The sequence below is a fragment of the Pavona decussata genome, unplaced genomic scaffold, assembly GCF_977016875.1.
Source record: "Pavona decussata unplaced genomic scaffold, jaPavDecu1.1 SCAFFOLD_237, whole genome shotgun sequence".
In the NCBI taxonomy this organism is placed as follows: domain Eukaryota; kingdom Metazoa; phylum Cnidaria; class Anthozoa; order Scleractinia; family Agariciidae; genus Pavona; species Pavona decussata.
In genome coordinates, this window is record NW_028145642.1 from 867,368 (window position 1) to 890,000 (window position 22,633).

Consider the following 22,633-nt stretch of genomic DNA (forward strand, 5'->3'; position numbering starts at 1 on the left):
ATTGTTTCGATAATTAATGTAACGTTAGTTATATAGAAGATATGACAACTTATCATTCACATGGAGTAACACTATCAATTGGGCAAAAAGATAGACTAGCAAAAGCATTAAAAAACAATTCAGCAATAACAATAAGATTATCAAATTCTGAATTAACTGGTCCGGATCAGCTGATGTTAACCAAAACACAAATAAATAGGCTGAAAAAGGCAATGCAAAACAAAACTGGAGCAGATATTAAAATAAGCAAAACACAGATACGAAAAGCTGTACAACAAGGAGGCAGTCTTTGGTCATCATTATTCAAAATTGGCACAAAATTACTACCAATGGCAACGAAAGCAGTTGGACCATTAGCTACTGGAGCACTTTCTGGGCTTGCAAATGTGGGTGTCAATAAAATATTTGGTGGTTTCCTCATTCCTCAAAATAAAATTGATCAATTAATAAAATACAAAGATTGGCTCACTGAAGCACAAAAGAAGCAAATTGTCAATGCAATACATACTGGTGGACAGATTGTAATTAAACCAACTAAGACACAATCAGGAGGTTTTTTGGGGACATTATTGGCTTCAATTGGCATTCCAATGGTTTTGAATGCATTAATGGGTAAAGGCTTGCAGGTGGATAGAAGTAGATCCAGAAGATCGGTCCCAGTTTTTGTTCCAAACACAACCAAAAAAGATGGTGGTTTGGTCCTACCACTTAATTATAGACCGCCTCCATTTTTCGGTACATGGGATCAGTATGGTAAAGGGAAAAAAAAAACCAAAAAAGGAAAAGGTCTGTTGTTAGGCAAAAACAGTCCATTCAAGGGGATTCCATTAATCGGAGACATTCTGTGAAATTCATAAATAAACCACTCAGTAACTTTGAACTCATTGATTGGGTCAAAAAACTCAAAATAAAACACTTCAGAGGCATTTACAGCAGAGATAATCTACCACAAAAGATGAAAAAAGATGAAGTTGGTATCATTAACCTGGATTCACAGATTGGACCAGGTACACATTGGGTTGCGTATCGAAACGGAGACAAATATGTAGAATATTTTGATAGTTTTGGGTTAATTATGCCAAAAGAAATTATGCAATTCATGTCAACAAGTGGCAAACGATTAATGTATTCAGGTGATGAAATCCAGGAAAGAGATTCAGTATTATGTGGCTATTGGTGTTTGTATTATTTATTTGAGAGACAAAAGGGTACAAGTATATTGAAAACAATCCACAATGCACATTTTGACATGAACAATCAAAGTGTCAATCATAATTTTATAATCCAATATTTTAAAAAATTATCTAATTAGTTTGTATAATGGTTGATATAAGATATTGTGAAGAGTGTGATGAGTACACAGAATTTTCAGGAAAATTATGTTTATGGTGTACATTGGTATCAGATTCTGAGTCAGACTCTGATGATAATTAATCTAATATAGTGATATAAAATGGTCAAATCATATTGTGTTAAACAAAAGAAAGAAACTGAATGTGTTCAGCCTTCAGGTTACAAGGAAGCCAAAAATGGTCGGCTTATGTTCTTCTGTACATGTGCTGAATGTGGGATAACTAAAACCAAATTTGTCAAACAGCAGGGAAACTAAATAGCCCCTCTGAAGGGGGGGGCATAATGGATACTTTAGCATCGACTGGTGCTGATATGTTAATTCAACATGCAATACCATGGATGGGAAAGAAAGCTGTTGAAATGGGGCGTTATTATGGATCCGAAGCATTGAGAAACCCCAAATTACAGAAAAAAGCTATTGATTATGCTATCTCTAAAGCAACACCTTTTGTTCAAAAGACTGGTGCAGAGATGTTAGACAAATTATCAACCAAAGTAAGACCAAAAAGAAGGTACAAAACTGACCGAAAAGAACTTGATGGTGGTAATTTAGATACAATTTTAGAACAATTTGGCACACCAGGTAAGGTTGCATCGAAGTCGATGGATGTTGTTGGAACATTAATTCCATCAACAAAGGAAGTCTTTGATAGATACAAATCCGGTGACATTGCCAAAAGTGCATTTAGCACAGATACTGGTATATTGTCGAGTCAATTTTGGTCTGGCAATGCTGGAAAAAAGACATTAGAAAAATACAAAAATTATCCATGTGAAAGCATGGTAAAAATTGGGAGCAAATTTCACAACACACCGAAATGCTCAAGTTATGATGCAATTGGTTGGCATACACCAAATTGGGATGAATATGAAAAGGGAATCAAAGGACGACCCAAAAGCGGTGGCTCAATTGATATACACAAAATGATTGGTAAGCTCCCAAAACCCAAAGCTGGGTGGGTATTACCTGGACACAAATACACTGGTCCATACAATGATTTGGAAAATCAAGTCAAATATAACCCCAAAACTGGACAAATATTGGAAATATATGATAAACCAACAGGCAAAACAGATGCAATAGCCATGCAACATGATGTTGATTATTCAGTTTGCAAAGATGATAAAAAATGTAAATTAAAAGCTGACAAAAAGATGGTAAAGTCATTGGATGCTGTTCCATATTCCGAACGACAATGGGGACATTGGTTGGCAAGAAATACAATAAATACAAAACAGAAACTGGGACTTGGGGTTCCAAAAAACGTCAAAAGCCGTCGGGTAAAGAGGAAAACTGGCAAGAAGAATTAGCTAATGAGTTGCATAAACCCATAAGACGTAACTTTACTCGACGGCGTGTTATTGTAAATAATATTGATGAAATATGGGCTGCTGATCTTGTTGAAATGCAACAATTCAGTAAATGGAATAAAGGTAATAGGTATCTTCTCACGACTATAGACGTTTTCAGCAAATACGGCTGGATTGTTGCATTAAAAGATAAAAAAGGTGAGACCATAACGAAAGCATTTGAAAGCATATTCAAAGAGGGTCGAAAACCAAAGTATCTGTGGACTGATAAAGGCTCAGAGTTCTACAACAAACATTTCAAAGACTTGCTCAATAAACAGAACATTAAACTGTATTCGACTGAGAATGAACAGAAGTCCTCAGTGGTGGAAAGGTGGAACCGAACGATTAAAAATAAAATGTGGAAACGATTCACTGCTCAAGGCAATACAATGTATCTGGATATTTTGCCTAAAATATTGAAGCAGTATAATAACACTAAACACAGTTCAATAAAAATGACACCGACAGAGGCATCTAAGAAAAAGAATGAAGGAACTGTTTACTTCAATCTATTTGGCAATTTGAAACCAGTATCAAACAAGCCAAAATTCCGAATTGGTGACAAGGTTCGAATATCAAAGTACAAAAGAAAAGTGTTCGATCGGGGTTATACACCCAATTTCACAGAAGAGGTCTTCATTATCGATAAAATACAATACACGAATCCGATCACATATAAACTGAGAGATCTCAATAATGAAGAAATTAAAGGGAGTTTTTATGAACCGGAATTATTGAAAGCTGAACAGGAGTTATTCAGAATCGATAAAGTTATCAGGAGACATTACAAGAAGAAACAAGCTTTGGTAAAGTGGAAAGGATACAATGATACTTTTAATTCTTGGATTCCAATCAAGGATTTAGTCGATGTGTAAAATCATTCTATCATACAGTGATACCTTTAATACTTGGATCCCAATCAAGGATTTAGTCGATGTGTAATCATTCTATCATACAGTCACGGTTTCACGAGTATTCGATAGCGAGTCGATTCAATAAAAAAATCTATTGTTGTGTGCAAGATAAATGATATTCTTACCTCAAAAAGCGTCTACAAACATCAGAACGATGAAAGTGGAGAAATAAATGTTCAAAAATCCCAAAACAGGAGCCATAAACATTAAAATACAACCTCTTCGCAAAATGGCAACAAAATGGCCGACACGTGTGTTAAACAAACTAGTGTCCAGTCCGCTTTGGGTTGTGTGCATGAAAGCGCATGCGTGTTAATCCAAATCAAGCAATATTACGCAATATACAGAAAAATAGCACCACAAGTGTAAAAATTTCAGAACTGAGTGTAATATATAGGTAATCGGGCCATTATTATATTAGTTCACAAACTTTGGTGAAGCTTTAGGGTGGTGTCAGCTGGCCCCTGACTGAAACCTGTTTAACGGCTTGTGCAGATGGTGAATTACTGAGTAGTGTGGGATGTCTTCCAGTAGACGGTACCTCCAGGGTGAGCCCGCTCAGGCCCTACTGGTTTACAGCGGGGTGCTCAGAGTTCTTTCCCGAACTCAACCTCCCTCTGTCCCAGAGGTAAACTGGGAAATGGACAGCCGCCTTGTCAGCGGCGGGAAAAAGACCTGGCTGGGGCCAGGCAAGTAAACAGCCAACCGAGCACCCCACGTTCAGGGTTTTGTCCATTTTCGTGACAAGTCACACAACGTCACGCGTGACAGTAACGGCATCCAGTCACACAACAACCATAATGATTATTTTTTTATCCAAATTGGTGTTCAAAAATATTGTATTCATCATTCAAATCAGCGATTGATGAGTTGGTTGGATTTAATCGATGATTGTTTGTGAGTTGGTGTCATTTATGAAAGTAAAAATTTAGCGTCTCCGTTGCAGGAGTTTTAGGTTTTAGGTCAAAAGCTAAATTTAGGTTTTTTGAAAACCGAGGATAAAAATTTAGCGTCTCCGTTGCAGGAGTTCATTGTTGAATTCAAAGGCTGTGTTAGTTAATTTATGCAAGAATTGGGGTGAGATAATGTGTGGTTTATGGGGGTTAGAAGGATTTGTATGGGATTTTTATCATTTTTTGAAACGTGGGTTGATACCCTCATATATCTAACTACTGGAGCATTACGTGTGTTTGGTGGACGATAGACAAGAGACAAGTGCTGCAAACGAGCTAAATGTTTCCCATTCTCTCATGGACGAAGCAGAGGTCCCGCATGGCAATAGAGAAATTGAGAAAGAAGACGATGATGATGAAGACGCCAGTAATAAAAATTGCGAAATGCAAGCGCACGAAAAGGTAGACGAAGCTGAAAGTGTTTCTTACCTTAATCCGGATGTTTTAGAAAAAGTTATTAAAGCAACATTGACGACATCTCCACAAATGCGTCAGACTCTAAGGGCTGTTTCAAGATTTTTTCAGCGAATGGTGGACAGTGTTCCCCTTCCCCAGATTTACATTCCAGGGTCAGAAGACTATTCCGATATACGCCACGTCAGCTTGCGGAGGATTATAAAAATGAAAGGAAAGAACAGTGGTGCAGTAATTGCATTAAGGCAACTTATTAACTCTAGTAACTGGGCAAACGCCTGGATAAGCCTTGTTGCTTGCGGCTTAGGATGGTTTGCAGTATAAAAAATTGACTGGAAAAAAAATTAATCTGTCTTCCTTACCGGTTCAGCCAGTTGCACTGGTAGTTAAAATTTAGGTTTAAGAAGCTAAAGGTTCAGTTATAGTTAAGTTATGTGTATGACTGAGGGTTTTCAGATTGAGGACGATTGGATCAAAGATAGCGGTTCATCGTTAGATTATGTACTGACAAATTTCTATAACTAAAGAGTTCAAGTTTCTGTTAAAAGCATTTTAATTGTTGTTTGACATGTAAAGAAATTTTTTGTTACTGTTCGTTGCTCCGTTGGTTTGAAAACAACAATGTCTGGTGATTCGCAATAAAACTACCTTCGTTTAGTTCAGTTTCAAAACAGATTTGTCACTGGGATAATCCTTTGATCCTCAGTGAAGCTCGGCAGAAATCAAATATCTGCAGAAAAATAATCAAAGTCAACCTCCAGGTAAAATGCAACATCGCAGATGCTGTGTTCCTCCCCTCCCAACATACTGTAAAGACCGACTGAAAATACTATTACATTTTGCGTTATTACATTATGCGTTACTTCCTGGTATTACATTTTACGTCAAAAGTTATTACATTTTGCGTAAAAAAGTTATTACATTTTGCGTCAAAAGTTATTACATTTTGCGTTACTATTACATTTTGCGTCAAAAGGTATTATATTTTGCGTTACTATTACATTTTGTGGCGTAACAGACGACTACACTACAGCAATGGCGAAACTCTGTGGATACTTTGAACCAGAGAAAAAGAACCGTTTGAACGCCATATATTCCGACAAGAGTCGCAGAAACCGATCAAACTCAATGATGCATTCCCGACAAGGCTAAAGAGCCTCCTTAAAACCAGTGAATACAAAGCCTGCGAGAGCACACGCCTTTTCCGGTGTTTGTTTCATCCACGAGAAAGCGAAAAATAAAAACGAAACAGAAACGGTCCCTGACCAGATCATAGACAAATCAGTGCTATCTTTCACGGCTCCGCCGCCGTTTCCTTCGCTCAAGCTACATAATCCGCGACAAGGTCAAGCTAATTGCACACGCCCTGGAAGGGTGCTTAAGTGTTCGCCAAGCTTGACTTAAAATAGGGATACCAACAGGTAAAGCTGGAACCCGCCTCTCGTGAGATCACGACGTTACAGCTACCCACAAAGGACTACGGTGATACAAACAACCGAGTCGCTGCATATCGACAGCCCTAGAGATGAAGGCGTTCGCAACATCTCTGATGACATTATCGTTTACGGCAAGGACGAACTTGTTGAGTACGACACCAACCTCAAAAGTTTCCAAGCGTCTTACAGGGAGGGGACTTACTGTTAACCGCGAGAATTGCCTGCTTGGCGTGTCACAGCTAATGTTCTTTGGTGTCGTGGTACCTGCAAACGGGGTATCTCCAGAAGAGAGCATATTGAAACTATCCAAAATGCCCGAGAACCTAACAACTCAGATGAAGTCAACCACTGCATCCCCTGTTAAGAAAAGTATCTCTGCTGGCACCTGAATCGTTCCGCATCACATCGATGTCATCTGACCCGGGGATTTCCGTCCACATTGATATCTGCGGACCGTTTCCGACGGGAGAATCTCCAGGAGCAATCATTCGTCGCCTAGCAAATACAGTCGAACCTGTATAAAACGGCCACCCTCGGGACTAAAGGAACTGGCCGCTTAATACAGGATCACGAAAAATACTCACTGGGCGTTGTCTAATGTCAATATTAATGGCGTATCATACAAAAACAGTTCATGCAAGGAAACAATAGGACAATCAACACTCTTTCAAGCGACCAATAATTTAAACAAAGTTCAGTGCCAACTTGCAACTTAACGGTATAATATACGTAACATTGTGTAAAAGTACTATGCAATAAATCGTCCTCTACTCTTCTACGGTATACAGTGCTCTATTTCTAAGACTTACAGTTCACAACAAAATATCTCATTCAGTCATTTCATAGTTGTTACGCTCAATGTTCCATGTCACATGGCTGAAGAACAAGCTAATTAAAGAGGAATTTCTTGCTAAAGAGTGAACCATGTTCAAAACAAATTTCTTTTAGCGTTCGTGATATGGTACTGTACTTCAGCACATTGTGGACATCTGAAAAGCGTTAACGATATTAAATACGGCCGAGTATCAGCTTACAGTAGCTTTGTACATGTTATTTCTTTATAGTGATGCTGGATCGCATTTTAAACACAATAAAATACTGCATAAAATAACATATGGCTTAGTTTTTATTCAACGGTGGCCGCTTAATACAGGTAAAAATAACAAAGAAAGACAAACATAAGACTGCTACAGGGTGGCCGCCTAATACAGGTAACAAATGCATTTATATGAGAGAACAATCGGGACTTTGAAAACTGGCCGCTTAATAAAGGGTGGCCGCTAAATACAGGGCCGTTATATACAGGTTCGACTGTATCATCGCATACTAAAGTCTCCTTGAAGAGGTGACCAGTGATAACGGGCCTCAATTTACCTGAGACGCCTTCAAAGAACACCTAGCATGAAATAACATCAAACATGCAAAATTGACGCCATAATGGCGCTACACTAAAAAAAAACCTTGGAGATTGCGATTTCAGTCCCACCATATGGTGTCAACTTCATTGTAGGAGTCTATTGGCGTTCCAGAGTTCAACGGCTGGTGTAGAGAATATTTGTTTCTTTGGGCATATGTTGGTTTCCCTTGTGACTACACTGACAAGGATGCTTCTGTCGGAGCTGTTCGTTAACAGTATTCACGCTGCATCAGCATGTGTTGGGCCCTGGAACACATGGCCACTGAATGACTCGTACACATGGTCTGACTCAGCCTCTGCTACATTACCACATTCGTCTTTCTCATCTTTAAGAGACATAACTTGGCTTTGTGTCCTACTTTTTGACTGAAGTGGCATGTTGCATTCTTATCTTGGCTGGACGCTGTTTACAGGAATAAGGACCCCAACCACTATTCCTGCAAGATTGTGCTTTGCCTGAGATCTGAGATAGTGCTCAAGGGTTGCCTTTAATAGGCCAAGTGGTGTCTTTGTTACAACGTCTTTTGACGATACTGATGGAATGTGCTTCACTTTCCGTAACAGAAGACGTTTGTCTGCAGGCTCCTCCGTTCGTGCTATTTCACCCTCTTGGTTGAAGATGAGGGAATTCCATCACGATTCCTTCTCTTAAATGTCAAGAGTCCAAGTACGTAAAAATCTCTGAGAAATAGGTCATTGCGCTTGACCAGATACTTGGCTTGTCGATGTACTCATTTGAGTCAGGCTATTGAAACCTTTCACAGTAGTTTCTTCTTCATTTCAGGATGTTGAGGTTGCTGTATACTGTGGTCTGTACTCCAATTCATTAAACGAAGCACCTTTGGCCACGTTGCTTATTCAATCAATTGCCAAAACTACGTCGGTTTCTTCATCCACTCACACGAGTGTACGAAGCTAATTAACTGTTATCAGTAGCATTAAAACCTACAACGAACGTTGTTATTTCATCAATCCAACTTTAAAAACTATGTAAAGATACACATAATCCGTAAGATGTGCTTTACTAAACCTCTAAAGCCACAACTGTTGTAGTTGACAACATGTGTTCGACTAAACTAGGTGCACAAAAATATAATTGTGCCAGATGCTCTAAGAGTCAGGACAGTGAGTTGGGATGGGAGAAAGATTTGAAGGAAAAAATCAGCTTACAAGAAGGACGCATTGGGTCTTGGCAATCCAATTTAATCGTTGAATCTTTCGCCGGCGCTTAGCCAGAAAATGTTTTTTTATTTTAGGGTCAGTCGATGAGCTGAATTGCACCAATTTCGTAACTTGTTACACAACACCATTTTGCCATTTTACATCATACTTGTTTAGCCTATGTAGCACACATTTTTGGCCATCACAACACCATGCAATTTGAAAGCACGATATTGGTGTAGTGGAAGCACCACGTCAATTTTCCAGAAAACTACAGCCTCGGAAATTTTCAACATTGTAACTACATACTAACCTGGCTGTGGCAGTGGCGGTGTCGTGGGTGGAATCAGAACTGTGACCTTTGACATTTTGCTCCACTCAGTTTTGTTACCTTTTCCAGTGAGCTACAAATTAATGGTAGGGTGTTCAATGGCAATATTACATTTTAGAAAACTATCACTTACAACAAAGTCTGATAAAATGTCTTCCTACTGCATACCTTAATAGAGTAGTTGAATCTCAAACACTCCTCCTTTTTTAAATGAATGGTGTAATTGTACTTGCCCTGGAAATTACAAAGTCATTAACAGAACAGTGTTGATATATGTAAGCATTAAAAAGCTAAAAATGGTATATACTGATTGGTTATTGAGACTGATTGGTTACTGGGAAAACGCGCAACGACCAAAAATTTTAAAAATTGTATTTGGGTGCGTAATAAAATCCAGCCACACCTCTTCAAAGAACGGAATTATTTTACAGAAAAGGGCATATCGCACGAGGGAAAATGTCCCTGGAACTTGTCCCGCTTCGAGTCCTTGCCTTAAAAGACATTTCCGGCAATCTGTTGAGCAATGTTAGCAAGGATCACTCCGCGACCGACAAGCGACTGACACAGAAGGTAAAACGTATTTGGTCTGTTAGTTGGAGCTTGCCCAACATAGCAACGTTATCGTTAGTTGTATACAGTCTGCGGTATGCAGCAATGAGTTTGTTTATACCAGGTGGTAAGAAATATATAAAAGCCACGACTGAAACGGCAACTGGTTACTTAATGGGGTTTAATTAGTTAGAAACGTCACTTTTACTTTAACGATAACAGTGGATAGCATAACAAAAATGTCAAACGTCACTTAATACACAAACTCGCTGATAGTCGTATGCAGCTGCACCTGTTAAAAATTTTAAGAGGTTGAACAGTTTATGCATAGACCCAACATGGCTGAAAAGTATATAAAGACACGAGAAATATAGAATGTCTTTAGAATATCTTTGACAATTTTTCACCTGAATTAACTTTTCTCCATTACACTCTGTTGGTTTCTGAATATTGTTCCATCTAATATTAAACTTGTTAATTTCTCTGCATTGTTTTTGTAAAGGCACTGTCCATGCTAAATGAATGTTCTCGTCAGCATACTCTGCTGTGAAATTGACCAGAGAACCTGCCAAACACAAAATAAGTAAACAACAATAAAAAGGCTTAAAACGTGAATGTCCAATTAAAATGTAAAAAGCTGTAAAAAAATTAAATTAAATTAAAAAAAAACAAAACAAAACAAATACCATACAGAAATAAGAAAGCTTTAAAAAAAATACAATACTGAAAAAAGAAAGCTTTAACGTGTAAGCCACCTCAACATTACAGAAAACACCACGGCCCGGTTATTCGAAAGCCGATTAACGTTAATCCACGATTAAAAGTTACCGGTAACCAAGGTTTTCATCGCGCTTGTCAAAATGTTTTTAAAAAGTGAAGAAAAAGTCTAAGCCAAACCTGAATCTTTTGAAAAAATGAACATTGATTAGTTATTAAACCAGACTTTAGTCATTATAGTAGAAGTAATTAACTTCAAGAGACTTACAAAAGACACGTAGTTATTAACTTACAACACTCAGATGAATTCCTGTATGCTGGAAACCAACACTTCTCTAAAGAATAACAAGAAACATCAAATTATGATCAAAACAACTTAAACTGACCTGTTGCCGGTATGCCTTCAGCGCAAACAAATGTACAAACAGGAAACAGCCCTGGTTACCAGTGTTTGAAGGCTGATTTCTTGCAAAAGTGTTTAAAATTCGTCCTCGCAAATTATGTTACGTTTTCCTTTTTGATGATAAAAATCCCCAAAAGCATGCAACTGTCACTAAAATTCCCTCTCATAAAAAAGAGTTTGTCAAAAACTGTAGATTGCACCTTGTTTTACTCGCCGAGTGCTGCAGCTTGAGAAGTATCTTTTGAACAAAAACGAAAGAAAAGCTTCTTGCTTTAATTGAACTTGTTGCAAAGCAAGTGATCATGTAAAGTATGAATGACTAACTCATCACAATCACATTCTGGCAATAACAAACAACATTTGATTAGAAAATCCATCTCTCTCAGATCAGCCCACAAAGAGCAGACAGATTCAGATTTATTGGCATTGTGCAGCGTTACAACAAAGGTTTACCTGCCAACTGTGTTGCATTACGCGTGAATGTCATGATTACGGACCAAAAACAGCAATCCCACATATGCAGGACGGATTTCAATCACGCTACTAAGAACCAATTAATCAATCCCTACAGATTTATGACGACCGAAAGTCACACTGTTCCCATATATTTAAATTATTTAAATTCTATTTAAACGTGTTCCTTTGAACTCTCGACTTTAGCAAATAAAGCAGTTTAAAAAAGCGTGCAAGTTGTCAAAATGATAAAGTCTAAATAATAAAAAAACAGTTTTGGCCCGTTGACTAACTATCCATCGACTCTCTTGGGCGGAACACCAATAAGAGAAAGTTATGTGCGGAAACTATAAATATGATGCAGCTTTGAAAGTTTAAACAGCTAATGTTTTGTTTGGAGCTTTTGCTGCTTCTGATAAACTAAACTGCAGTATTATACGTAGAAACACCTTGACTCACTGGGATTAATTTCCAACAACGTTCTGACCTCAGTACTAATATATACATTACTGACTCAACAAAGCTAACAAATATCCAGGCAAAACAATAGCTTAAAAACAATATTTATGAACACATTACCTCTGACTTTTATTTCTCTAGAAATCATATTTTTGTCGGGACTTTTGTGAAGTGCCGGCATGCTCTGTACAAAGACCTGGTAAGTTGCTCCATACTTAATGAGGTTTGAAAAAACCAACCGGTTTCCAGTCTAAAATCAAACAAAATAATTCCATCATACGCATACATGCATACATTTCGACGTTTCGAGGGTTAGTACTTTGTCAGAGGGAATCAAGGAATTGTGGGTTGCACGTGGTTTATGTAGTAAACAGTGGAGCTACGCTATTGGTGGCAACGTGGTAACATGAGAAAAAAGACTAAATTTGTCAAATGAAAAGCGTTCGTTGATTCTGTGGAAAAAGATTTTTGTTTTCTAAACTTATGCGACTTTGTGTGTTACTATGATGAAGAGAAATGTCACAGACTGCCATCATGTGCCCTTTGTTTGTAAGAATGGCTAGGCAAGTTAAAGTGTCCAGCAACTGGTTTCAATGCATCTTTGTCATTTCTTTCAACGTCTCGCAGATGTTCGCAAAATCGGTTACCTTACAAATCCTTCTAATTTTGTCTCAGTTCTTAAATAGTCCAATGAAAAGCGTTCGTTGATTCCGTAGGATTTGGAAGATGAATTTTTGTTCTAAAATTTTGCAGGTTTCTGTGTTACCATGATGAAGAGAAGTTCCACGGACTCCCATGTGTTTGTAAGAGTGGTTAGACAGTGTCGAGCGACTGCTTTAGATGTACTTTATGCAAACATTTATACAATGGTGAGACAGGAAACAGACTAGGAGTCACCAGGTCATAACAGAGCTAATATCTCGCCGCCAAATTGCAATAAGATGCTGATTTTTGGCAAGTGGGCATTTTTCATCGTGCTCTTTCCGAATATACTAACAAATCCCATAATTTAAAAAAATTCAATATATTTGTGACGTCACACTTTAGAACTCTATGGTAGCCAATTTACCTTTAGGCATCAACTCTGTTGATAAACCAAATATTTATTATAATTATACTTCGATCCTTGCTAGATTAGCTTTCATTTTTAAGAAAAGGAAGGATACTTCTTCACATTTTAACCTGTAAGTCAATATGCATGGAGTTGTCTCTTACAGAAAATCCAGTCTCAATGACAAACTAGAGCTGACTTTGACCAGTTCAGATTTCCAAACCACAACTGCACATGTATATGTCACGCTTGCTTCATGGGTCTGTTCAATTGTTACATTATATTGTGGCGTTAATTTTGTAACTCTCATTAACATGTCACCTAGCCCAAAATCACTGACAGCAAATTGGCACTGTATATTATATATAAACTCTTATTTTATTAAACAGTTTTAACGCCACAAAACGAACAAGCAAAACTGTTATAAATTAAGCACAAAAATATGTGTGGATGAGTTCAATAAGCCTTTGTGAGCGCAAGTTTAAAAATAACCGTGACATTAAGAGGTCAATAAGTAACCACACAAGGAGAGAATCGCTTAGGTAAATCAACCTCTAACTTGTTTACCAATAATTAGGCATTTGTTTGATACTACGTATTCTTGTGGTATTAACTTTTAAAGAGTGGTAGTATTGATCCGTCAAAGTTAAGTGCTGGAAAGTGCTGGAAACCGGTGCCAGCCACCCTAAGTGTAATGAAATGTATTAACGCACTCAGCTTTTTACCTTATTGTTTATCTGGAAACAGTCACCATGACCAGGATGCCCAGTTGTTCCAACAATGTAAACTGTATATCCCCACAAATCACTGCGTCCTGTTAATGAGATACAAAACATCTGTACTGAGATAGAATATTAAATGGTAAACAATCATCCAACTGCGTGACTTACACCATAATCACAATACAACATTAGAGGAGTAACAGATCGCAAATGATGTCTCCTGCCAGACTTAATGGAGATGATGTCTGTTATGTGGGACTGTACCAAGCCATTTATTGTCTTATACATTAAGAGTGCCATTTAAAACCTTATCCCAAAGCTAACGGAAAGCCATTGAAGCTTCATAAGTAGCGAGCGGAGTAATGTGACAAAATCTACAGCTGAATCTACTTTCCCTGTGAACTAATCTGGCAGCCGCATTTTGCACCCTCTGAAGCTTTAGTTATCTAATTAAATGGTAGTTGGGTAGGCAGTATAAAGCCATTACAGTGGTCAATTTTGCACGTGACGAAAGAATGTACTGTCTCTGCAGCTTTTTGCGATAAATACTTCCTAATCCTTTTTATATTGTGCAACTGATAAAACGAGGTGCCGAGGTTCCGGACAGCCCTGGACTTGGTTGATTGCTTACGTCGACTTTGGCTAATTGCTGACGGGTACTAATCATAACTAATCAGTAGAAGTGTTAGCGACGAAACAGGGAAATCGGGTGCTTGCGCCTTTAATTTTCAAACAACGAGGATCGTTCTTCTATTTGTGTTATAAACAACTTGTAATTTGAAAAAAGATGTGTGGTAATTTTATTGCACTGCTGAATATGGCTATCCTTTTTTGTAATTATGTCTATAACAAAAGAGACGTTAACACAACCTTGAAGAAGTGGTTTAAATGTATTATTCTGTGTAAGAAGACCAAGCTGAAGACTACATACATGATCCAGCGGGGTTTTAGACTATGTGAAAGATAGTTTGTGTAAAAAAAAAAAAAAAAAAAAAAAACTGAACGAAAACTCAACCTGAAAACTGTCCTAGTTTTCTAGCAGGATCTATAATGTGTTGTTCACGAAAACATCCACCCTCCCATCACAGAGCAAATTGAAAATTAGAAAAGATGCCAATGGTTAGGGTCAACTTGACATTCATGCCGGACATGCAGCTTGGTTTGTGAATCACCTGACAGCTTTGCAGACGAAAACAAGTACTTAGACAAAGTTACATCAAGAACCATAACAAGGACTTTGTTAGACGTAACACTTACTGGAACACTGAACCCAACGCCATAAACAATGACGCGACACATGTCACTACTAGTCTACACCTTACATTAAAGGCACTTCTGAAACTACCACACAGATCACGGAGACTACAGCCCTACAACATCCGTGTAGCTTCCAAACTTATCACTACTTTGCTACAACTACTGGCGAACGTAAAGGACAGAGGCGAACCGAACTACAGACAGGGAGCAGTTTACAAAATCAAATGCTGCGACTGCCAAGATATTGGTGAGACTGTCAGGATATTGATTACTGACTGCCAGGATATTGGTGAGACTGTCAGAAATTTCAACGCACGACTGACTGAACACAGACGAGCAACTAGAAATGATGATATCAACAATCACATTGCTGACCGCACCATTGCTGGGCTACTGAGACCCCACAATTTACTCGACTCTGAAGATGGCCTCCGCTCAGGTTGTCGAAACTTCAAACAAACCACAAAATGAACTGGGACTCTGCCAAGTAAGTTACTTCCAGTACAAACTACTATCAATCAGTCACTCTGGAAAGCTGGTTTACTAACTTAGACCAAACGCCACTCAACCATTGCCTACAACTATCTGCGCCTTACTAACATAAACAAAATAGTCAATTTTACTAACGATAGACCAACGGACTTTTGACTTACAAAACACGGATCGAAACGCACCGATCACTTCACAGCCAATGTTAGAATAACATCACAACTTAACTGACAAATGATCAATAATTAACATCTCACTTCATTGATCAGTCAACAACCAGAGACATTTATACTATTTACTGACCCGGGCTACTGAGACTCTACAATTTACTTGCCTCTGAAGATGGCCTCCGGTCAGGTTGTCGAAACTTCAGCCAATATCACCTCGAACAATCCTTCGATCAGGACTACACCCGGGTGATCATAATTTATGTACTTATGACATGACTCCCGGGTTCAAACGACTTACAAAAGGTACTTCTCGTTAAAAATTCATGTCTGCTAAAAAGCCACATATCAAAAATGTACGCTTAAAATGAAGCTATCAAAAGCAGTGCTCTACGAAAATATTAAGTAATTCTTTCTGTCCGGATAAAATTTGGGAGTATTGTTACGCTGAAAATGGCTCAAGTTATCATTTTAATCAACCAAACAATTTTGAACCATAGGGGCCTGGTTACCGATAACAAACAACCATCTAAATAACCAAATGACTGTCCTGTGCGGGTAGCATTAATCAAGAAAAGGGGGGGGGGGGGGGGAGGGGTAAATTTATATCTCCTGTGGTCTGACTCTAGTTAGACCAAAAGATCGGGTCATTATTGGATGGCAGAGAATCAGTGCCCAGTAGCTACGATTTGGAGAACAGCAATCTCTCTTACAACAAAAACAGTACACTGTTATTTATATTTTCTTTTTTTTCTTCTCCCAGTATTTGACGTGATTTTCCGCCGTTCAGTCTTTTAGGCTTTCCACCATTCCGGATTTTAGGGTCGCCCTCTGCTATACTTTTAATTCTTCTCCTTGGAATGGTAGGCAAATGGATTTTTCTGGAACTATACTACACGTTCCTTTTTGTTTTCTAGTCATGATATTTTTGGACACAAGCCTTTCACTCAGAGTAAAATGCCAATTTTTATTAAAAAGCTGTAAGTTTCTGCAATCACCACTTGCGTGCATGTTTACTTCACTTTGTTACCTGATTGATTAACTGGAATTGCCTTCGATCAGAATTACACTTGTACCTAAAACAGTACTGGCATTACACCATTAGCATTTCAGTTCAGGAGACAATCAAGGCAAGCCTTTTTCTTCCTTTTTATTTGTTTTTCTAATGTCCAGAACAAGCAGTTCTTATCGAGGTGAAATGGGGCTCTTATAACTATATATAATCTCTCTTTTTTGTAACAGTCATTACACACAACTCTATGCAAAGGTAATACGTTTTTTTCTTCACTTACCTGTGTTGGGTGGTTGCCATGTTACTTCAACAACAGGTTTTCTCTTTTGAAGATAACTACTAACTCTCATGTTTAATGGAGGACCAGGAAATGACTCGCAGTTTGGATGGGTACTCTCACTGAAGTGTACACATGAGGATACTGGTCAAAATAAAAATTACAAGATTAGAAGAGACCCAATTACATACAATGTAGGTTTATACAGTTTTTGAAAATAAAATATGGCTGAGCCCCTATTAAGCTGCCATGTTAAATTAGCCACCCCTTTTACGCTTGTTACGCCACAAAATGTAATAGTGACTCAGATTGTAACAACTTTCGGCGTAAAATGTAATAATGAAGTAACGCAAAATGTAATCACTTAATTGTACATCACTTACAGTCAACCACAAATCAACAAATTGTACATCACTTACAGTTTCAGTTTCATTTCCTTACAGTTTAATACAGTTTACAGTTAAGGGTTAAAAGATTTAAATCAATTAAAAAAAAATATGTATAATTTTTTAAACAATTTTTAATTTAAAAAAACGAGCCAAGTCACTTATAAGTTGATATAGCAAGAAGTAAAATTGGACAAAGTCGTTTGCTCATTAGTGCGACGTTAAAATGAATAATGAATTGAAGGATATATAATTGATGTTATAGTAGATTACAACATATATTATTAAAAATCGTAGTTTTGTACCAAAGTTTAGAAAATAAAGAAACGCTTCTGTGTCTTTTGAGGGGCTTTTGTCCATGCAAGAATACTGTTCCGAGGCGCTTCTTCCTGAGAGCGTCACATGAATTTCCCGCGAGTTCGCCTATTCACGCTTTCCCTGAAAAAATCAAAGTACCTTCTGGAAATTAACGAGGTGTCCATCAGTTGACAAAACCACAGTTGTTTTCGGCTAAAAATCACCCATTGGACTCTAAAATCACGATTTCGGGACTGAAAAGAACTGTCCCTTACAAAGCCTTATACTTCGAAGAAATATAAAACACCCAAAATATTATTACATTTTGCGTTACTTTTATGAATTACATTTTGCGTCAAAAGCAGGAGCCATAAACAGGGATTATGGCTCCTGGGGCCCGTTTCTCGAAAGTCTGGGAACTTACCGGGCCCGATAACTGTCTTTGATGATAAATGTTTCTTTACAGAAGTCAATTTTTGTTAGTTTTGGATACTAAATTTTAAAATCTTATATATTCTATGAAAACATTGGCCAAGTACCGTGGCTGTAATCAATGTGTAATCGACAAAAAAACGTTTAAAAATATACTTATCGGGCCCGCTAAGTTACCGGGACTTTTCGAGAAACGGACCCCTGGTCAAAAGTTATTACATTTTCCGTTACCGACGTTCTTGCATTTAGTTTGCGTCACTATTACATTTTGTGGCGTAACAACGCTAACAGTTAGCTAAGTTCTTAAACATCAGTGAATAGAGCCCCCATTATATGGTTGTGGCCACTCTTTGGCTATTGAAATAATGACTCTCCTTTTTTTTTCTATCCCAACCAGGCGATTCCAAAAAATATCTGAACGTAGTTACTAAAACGAAGAACCAGCCAAAACGGCCCACAACAACCCACACTGATCAACAAAAAGACCCACAACGATTTACAAAAAGCAAAAAAAAAAAAAAGAGACTTGATAAATGGTTAAAAAGCGAAAGCTCGGTGCATTTTTCTTGCGTTTTTCACAAGAACGGGCGCGCGGTTGCGCGTGGTGATGATGATTTCCCGCCAGTTTGGTCATGTGACTTGTCCAGTGTAGCTCCACTTGATGAGAGTTTGGTAAGGTGAGATATGAGTATCTTGAGACTGCAGCTTAGGCAACTTACTTTATAAAGAGCAGAATTTTTCGGAGGGGAGGGAGTTTAAATTCTCATTTGTTGGAGATGTTTGGTAGTCAAACAGGGAATTCCTATGTGGTTATAGAAAAAACGGGAAAAACATAAGGTCTAATTCAAAATTAAAAGATTATTGACAGCTGGAATTCCTCAGAACAGAAATGACCCTTGAGAAAAAACTGTGAAGCGTGTAATAGTTAATGAAACTGGGTTCTCATCAGTCACCAGCAAATCCTCCTAATCATATACTTTCTAAATCCTCCATAAATATGCAAAAAGCTATTAAATAAGTCAAAAAACCAAGATACAGGCCAGGTACATGAAACAAAGAAAGGTTTTACCAATACGCTCATCTACCAGTCACTGACAAACGGTCAGTTTTTTTTTTTTTCAGTAATGTCACACCATCATGATCACCATTGGATACCCACATTCACATCTTAATGCCAGATTAAGGTTTGAATAATGCTTTGCACACAGCTGCGTTATTTTTTCTTGAACTCTGTGATCGCTCACACTATGAATTCCCCCTGAACTTCATGACTTTTTTATATTGACTCTTGTCCAAAAACACATTAAAAAATATAGCCTATTCTTACAGGCTTAAGTGATCCTGCAACTATAGCCATGAAGTTCTCTCAGTTAAAAATGTGCATTATTTGAGAAACACCTTAAAAGTTTATTACGCCTTGTTAATGTTATTATGTATCAGTTGTAACTTACCTTGACGGCGGAGAGGTCCTCCACAGGGTGGTCTGGGTTGATCCCCTTGTAGAGAGACTTCTAAGAATTAAAATTACAGACATTCAGTTATGTTCTGGGAGACAGTTAAATTATGGATGTACCAAATCAAACACGAGAAGGTGTGATTCATCAGATATCCAACACTGAGAAGTAGGTTAAAAAAACAAGGCAGACGGCCGAGTTTTTTAAACAACATATTCAGTTGTATAGTGATGTTTTTCACAAATGAATGCAGAACCCACTGTTGTGGTTCTTAAGTTGCCTCATATCACATAGATGTCATGTAGAAACAGTGCAACATAATTTCTACATTATATTGTTTTTTTCCTGTCATCTTGGCAAGGCATTGATAATTAGTAAAACAATATATATTCTATGAAGATACTTACCTTCTGTTATATACAGCTGCCATTGTCTTAAAACAGTGCCATTTACCATGAATGAATAAAGTCCAGAGTTTCTTTTGTTGACATTCTCAATCTTCAACCAGAACCTTCCTTTCTTTGTGTTGTTTCTAATAATAAAATAATCATCTTGGGCAATAAGTGATTTGTTCCATGTCCAATAACCAAATCTTGCTAGGCTACTTAGAACATTGAGGTCTTTCATTCCTGGTTTATAAATCATCCTTGCTGTTTTTCCAGCCATGTAATTCTTAGGAATAGGTTTTTCCTGAAAAAAACAAATTAAAATTATTAATTTACTCACTGTAGATTTCTAAATTCAAAAATAATCATCACATAGTAATAATAATAATAATAATAATAATAATAATAATAATAATAATAATAATAATAATAATAATAATAATAATAATAATATTTTTTTTAATAATAATTCTTTATTAAAATATTCCACACAAATTGCTATTTACAAGTTAAAAGTATATAAAAAAAGCTATTAAAAAACCTATTCACAATTCATTTCGATTAAAAAGAAAGATAATATTTTCAAGCAATAATGTTTTTGTAAAGAAAAAGAAAAAACAAAAAAACAAATGTCATGAAGTTTTTAAAAAATTAAATTCGGCATTTTAAAATCAGTTCCACTTGATAAAAAGAAAAGAAAAAAAATAAACAAAATAAGCATCTCTCAAATGGCCCCTTCTGCAGTTTCAATGTCAATGTCCGCGTTCTTGATGTCACGTTGAATTCTTCTTAATGTCCTAGAACCTCTAAGACAGACGAGTGCAGATCTTAACAGTGCCAATGAAATTCGGCATCTGATCCATGATATGGTTTTGGCATATTGCTCCCCTTTCTTGATAGCAATCAGCTCCGCTAATCGACTATGGTATCTCAAACATTCATTGCCCATTCCGCCGGTTGTAGTGAAGACCAAAGGTGTAAATGTTCCATGCTCAATGTCGAGAACTCTCCTTGAGTACAGGCGCTTTTTCTGATTCTCATGCGTACGATAGATCTGTTGCGGCTCCAGGTCCTTATACGATTCAACATTGGGGTGGCAAACCCTTACATCAAATTAATAATAATAATAATAATAATAATAATAATAATAATAACAATAATATTTTTTTAAATAAAATTTAAATAATAATCTCTTTATTGAAATATTCCAAGCAAAATCGATATTTACAAGTTAAAAGTACAAAAAAAGAAATATTAAAAACCTATTTACAGTTCAATTCATCATCACTAAAAATATATTTGGAAGTTAAAATACGGTCCTTGATGACGAAAAAAAAAAAAAGAAAAAAAAACAACTCTTATTAAAGATATAAGCGGATTATATCGGTCATTTAAAACAGCTAAAATTACGAAAATTAAGCAAAGAAAAGCTGAGAAATTAGTTCTAATCCTAAAATCTAGCCAGTTGTTTATCGATTTCAAAGTCGGTATCTGCAATCTTCAGCAGTGCTCTTCGCGTACAATGTGAGCCTCTCAAGCATAGCAGCGCACATCTCAGGAGGGAGAATGAGACTTTGGCGCGAAAGGCATAGATGTTAATAATAATAATAATGATAATAATAATAACGGTTTATTCACAGCATATCAACATAAAAAGAATGTGGCTCTTCATCTGTGCAGGCCTACAATACTAATTATTTAATATTTAATACTTATTAATACTAATTAATACTAATTATTTAATATTTATAAGAAAGAACTACCTGTTTCAGATTGAGTTTATTTGTTGACAGTTTGCAATGTGTGATTTATCTTAAGCCTAGCAATAAAGGTACTTCCCCGACCTTTGTAAAGTTTGAAAGACCAGGCACTCACATCACTTACATATAGCACCCTGTTTTGTTTGAACACTTGACACATTTTTTTTTTCAATTGCAACTTGGTGAATGCTTCCATCATGGAAATTAAACTATACAAAAAAAAAAAAAAAAAAAACAAACAAAAGATGTTCTCCAGGGCATGTTCTTTGACCATTTGGCTGTATTAATTTTATTCATTCATTCATTTACTTTTTTACATTTAGGGACCGGTCATTATTTATGTAGAGGGGAGGGGGAGAGAAAATATTTTGATAGATGAAATTTTTTGCCAGGCTCCCCTTCCACAGATCTAAAAATGGCAAGTAGCCCCCCCTCTTAATTTAATATTTCGTTGATGACCCCCCCCCCCGCCCACCCAAACGTCAGGAAATGTTTTATCAAGGGCGAGGCCCTTAGACTTTTAAGAACCAATTCTTCAAAACCCTTTTTGAAGAAAATATAAGAGATTTTAAATCACGTTTCCGTGTACGAGGCTACCCAGATCTTCTGGTCGATAAAGTCCTCGCAGGAGTTCAATTTACAGACAGGAAGTCGGCACTTCGTCAGAAACAAAAAATGCGCAAGAAAATATTTCCCTTTGTCACACAATACAATCCATCCGTGCCAAATCTAAAGAACATCTTAATGAGTAGAAATGGCATTTAAGCGAGAATCAACCTTTGCTGAAAGAAATTTATCAGGATCAACCAATAATTTATTTCCTACAAGAGAGGAAATCTTTAAAAGACATATTCGTAAGAGCCAAACTCTAAAGGTCGAGTATACAACATGGGCAACACCAGCAGGAGTCGTGTTAAGCCTGTCAACACTTCAAAACACCTTTAGCTTAGGCTGATCTGGATTTGTCTTTTATTAAAGTGTAAAATATTAAAGCAATGAAGTTTAAGACAATATTCTTCTAACTGGGTTG

General features: G+C 37.1%; 1 protein-coding gene across 2 annotated transcripts in view; it reads right to left on the minus strand.

Moving 5' to 3' along the window:
* The window catches only part of LOC146457775 (uncharacterized), a 53,391-nt gene that overhangs the window by 22,230 nt on the left and 8,528 nt on the right, over positions 1-22,633 (minus strand). Inside the window, exons 2-10 of one of the 2 annotated variants that reach the window (XM_085091583.1) lie at positions 19,865-20,147; positions 19,455-19,511; positions 16,892-17,032; positions 13,690-13,778; positions 12,034-12,163; positions 10,892-10,933; positions 10,289-10,446; positions 9,501-9,566; positions 9,315-9,405 (exon numbers count right to left, since the gene is read on the minus strand). In XM_085091583.1, coding sequence (XP_084947709.1) covers positions 9,315-9,405; positions 9,501-9,566; positions 10,289-10,446; positions 10,892-10,933; positions 12,034-12,163; positions 13,690-13,778; positions 16,892-17,032; positions 19,455-19,511; positions 19,865-20,147 — 1,057 coding nt within the window. Of the gene's footprint in view, positions 1-9,314; positions 9,406-9,500; positions 9,567-10,288; positions 10,447-10,891; positions 10,934-12,033; positions 12,164-13,689; positions 13,779-16,891; positions 17,033-19,454; positions 19,515-19,864; positions 20,148-22,633 lie in introns of both variants that reach the window. The other variant, XM_085091582.1, reaches the window with a different exon arrangement.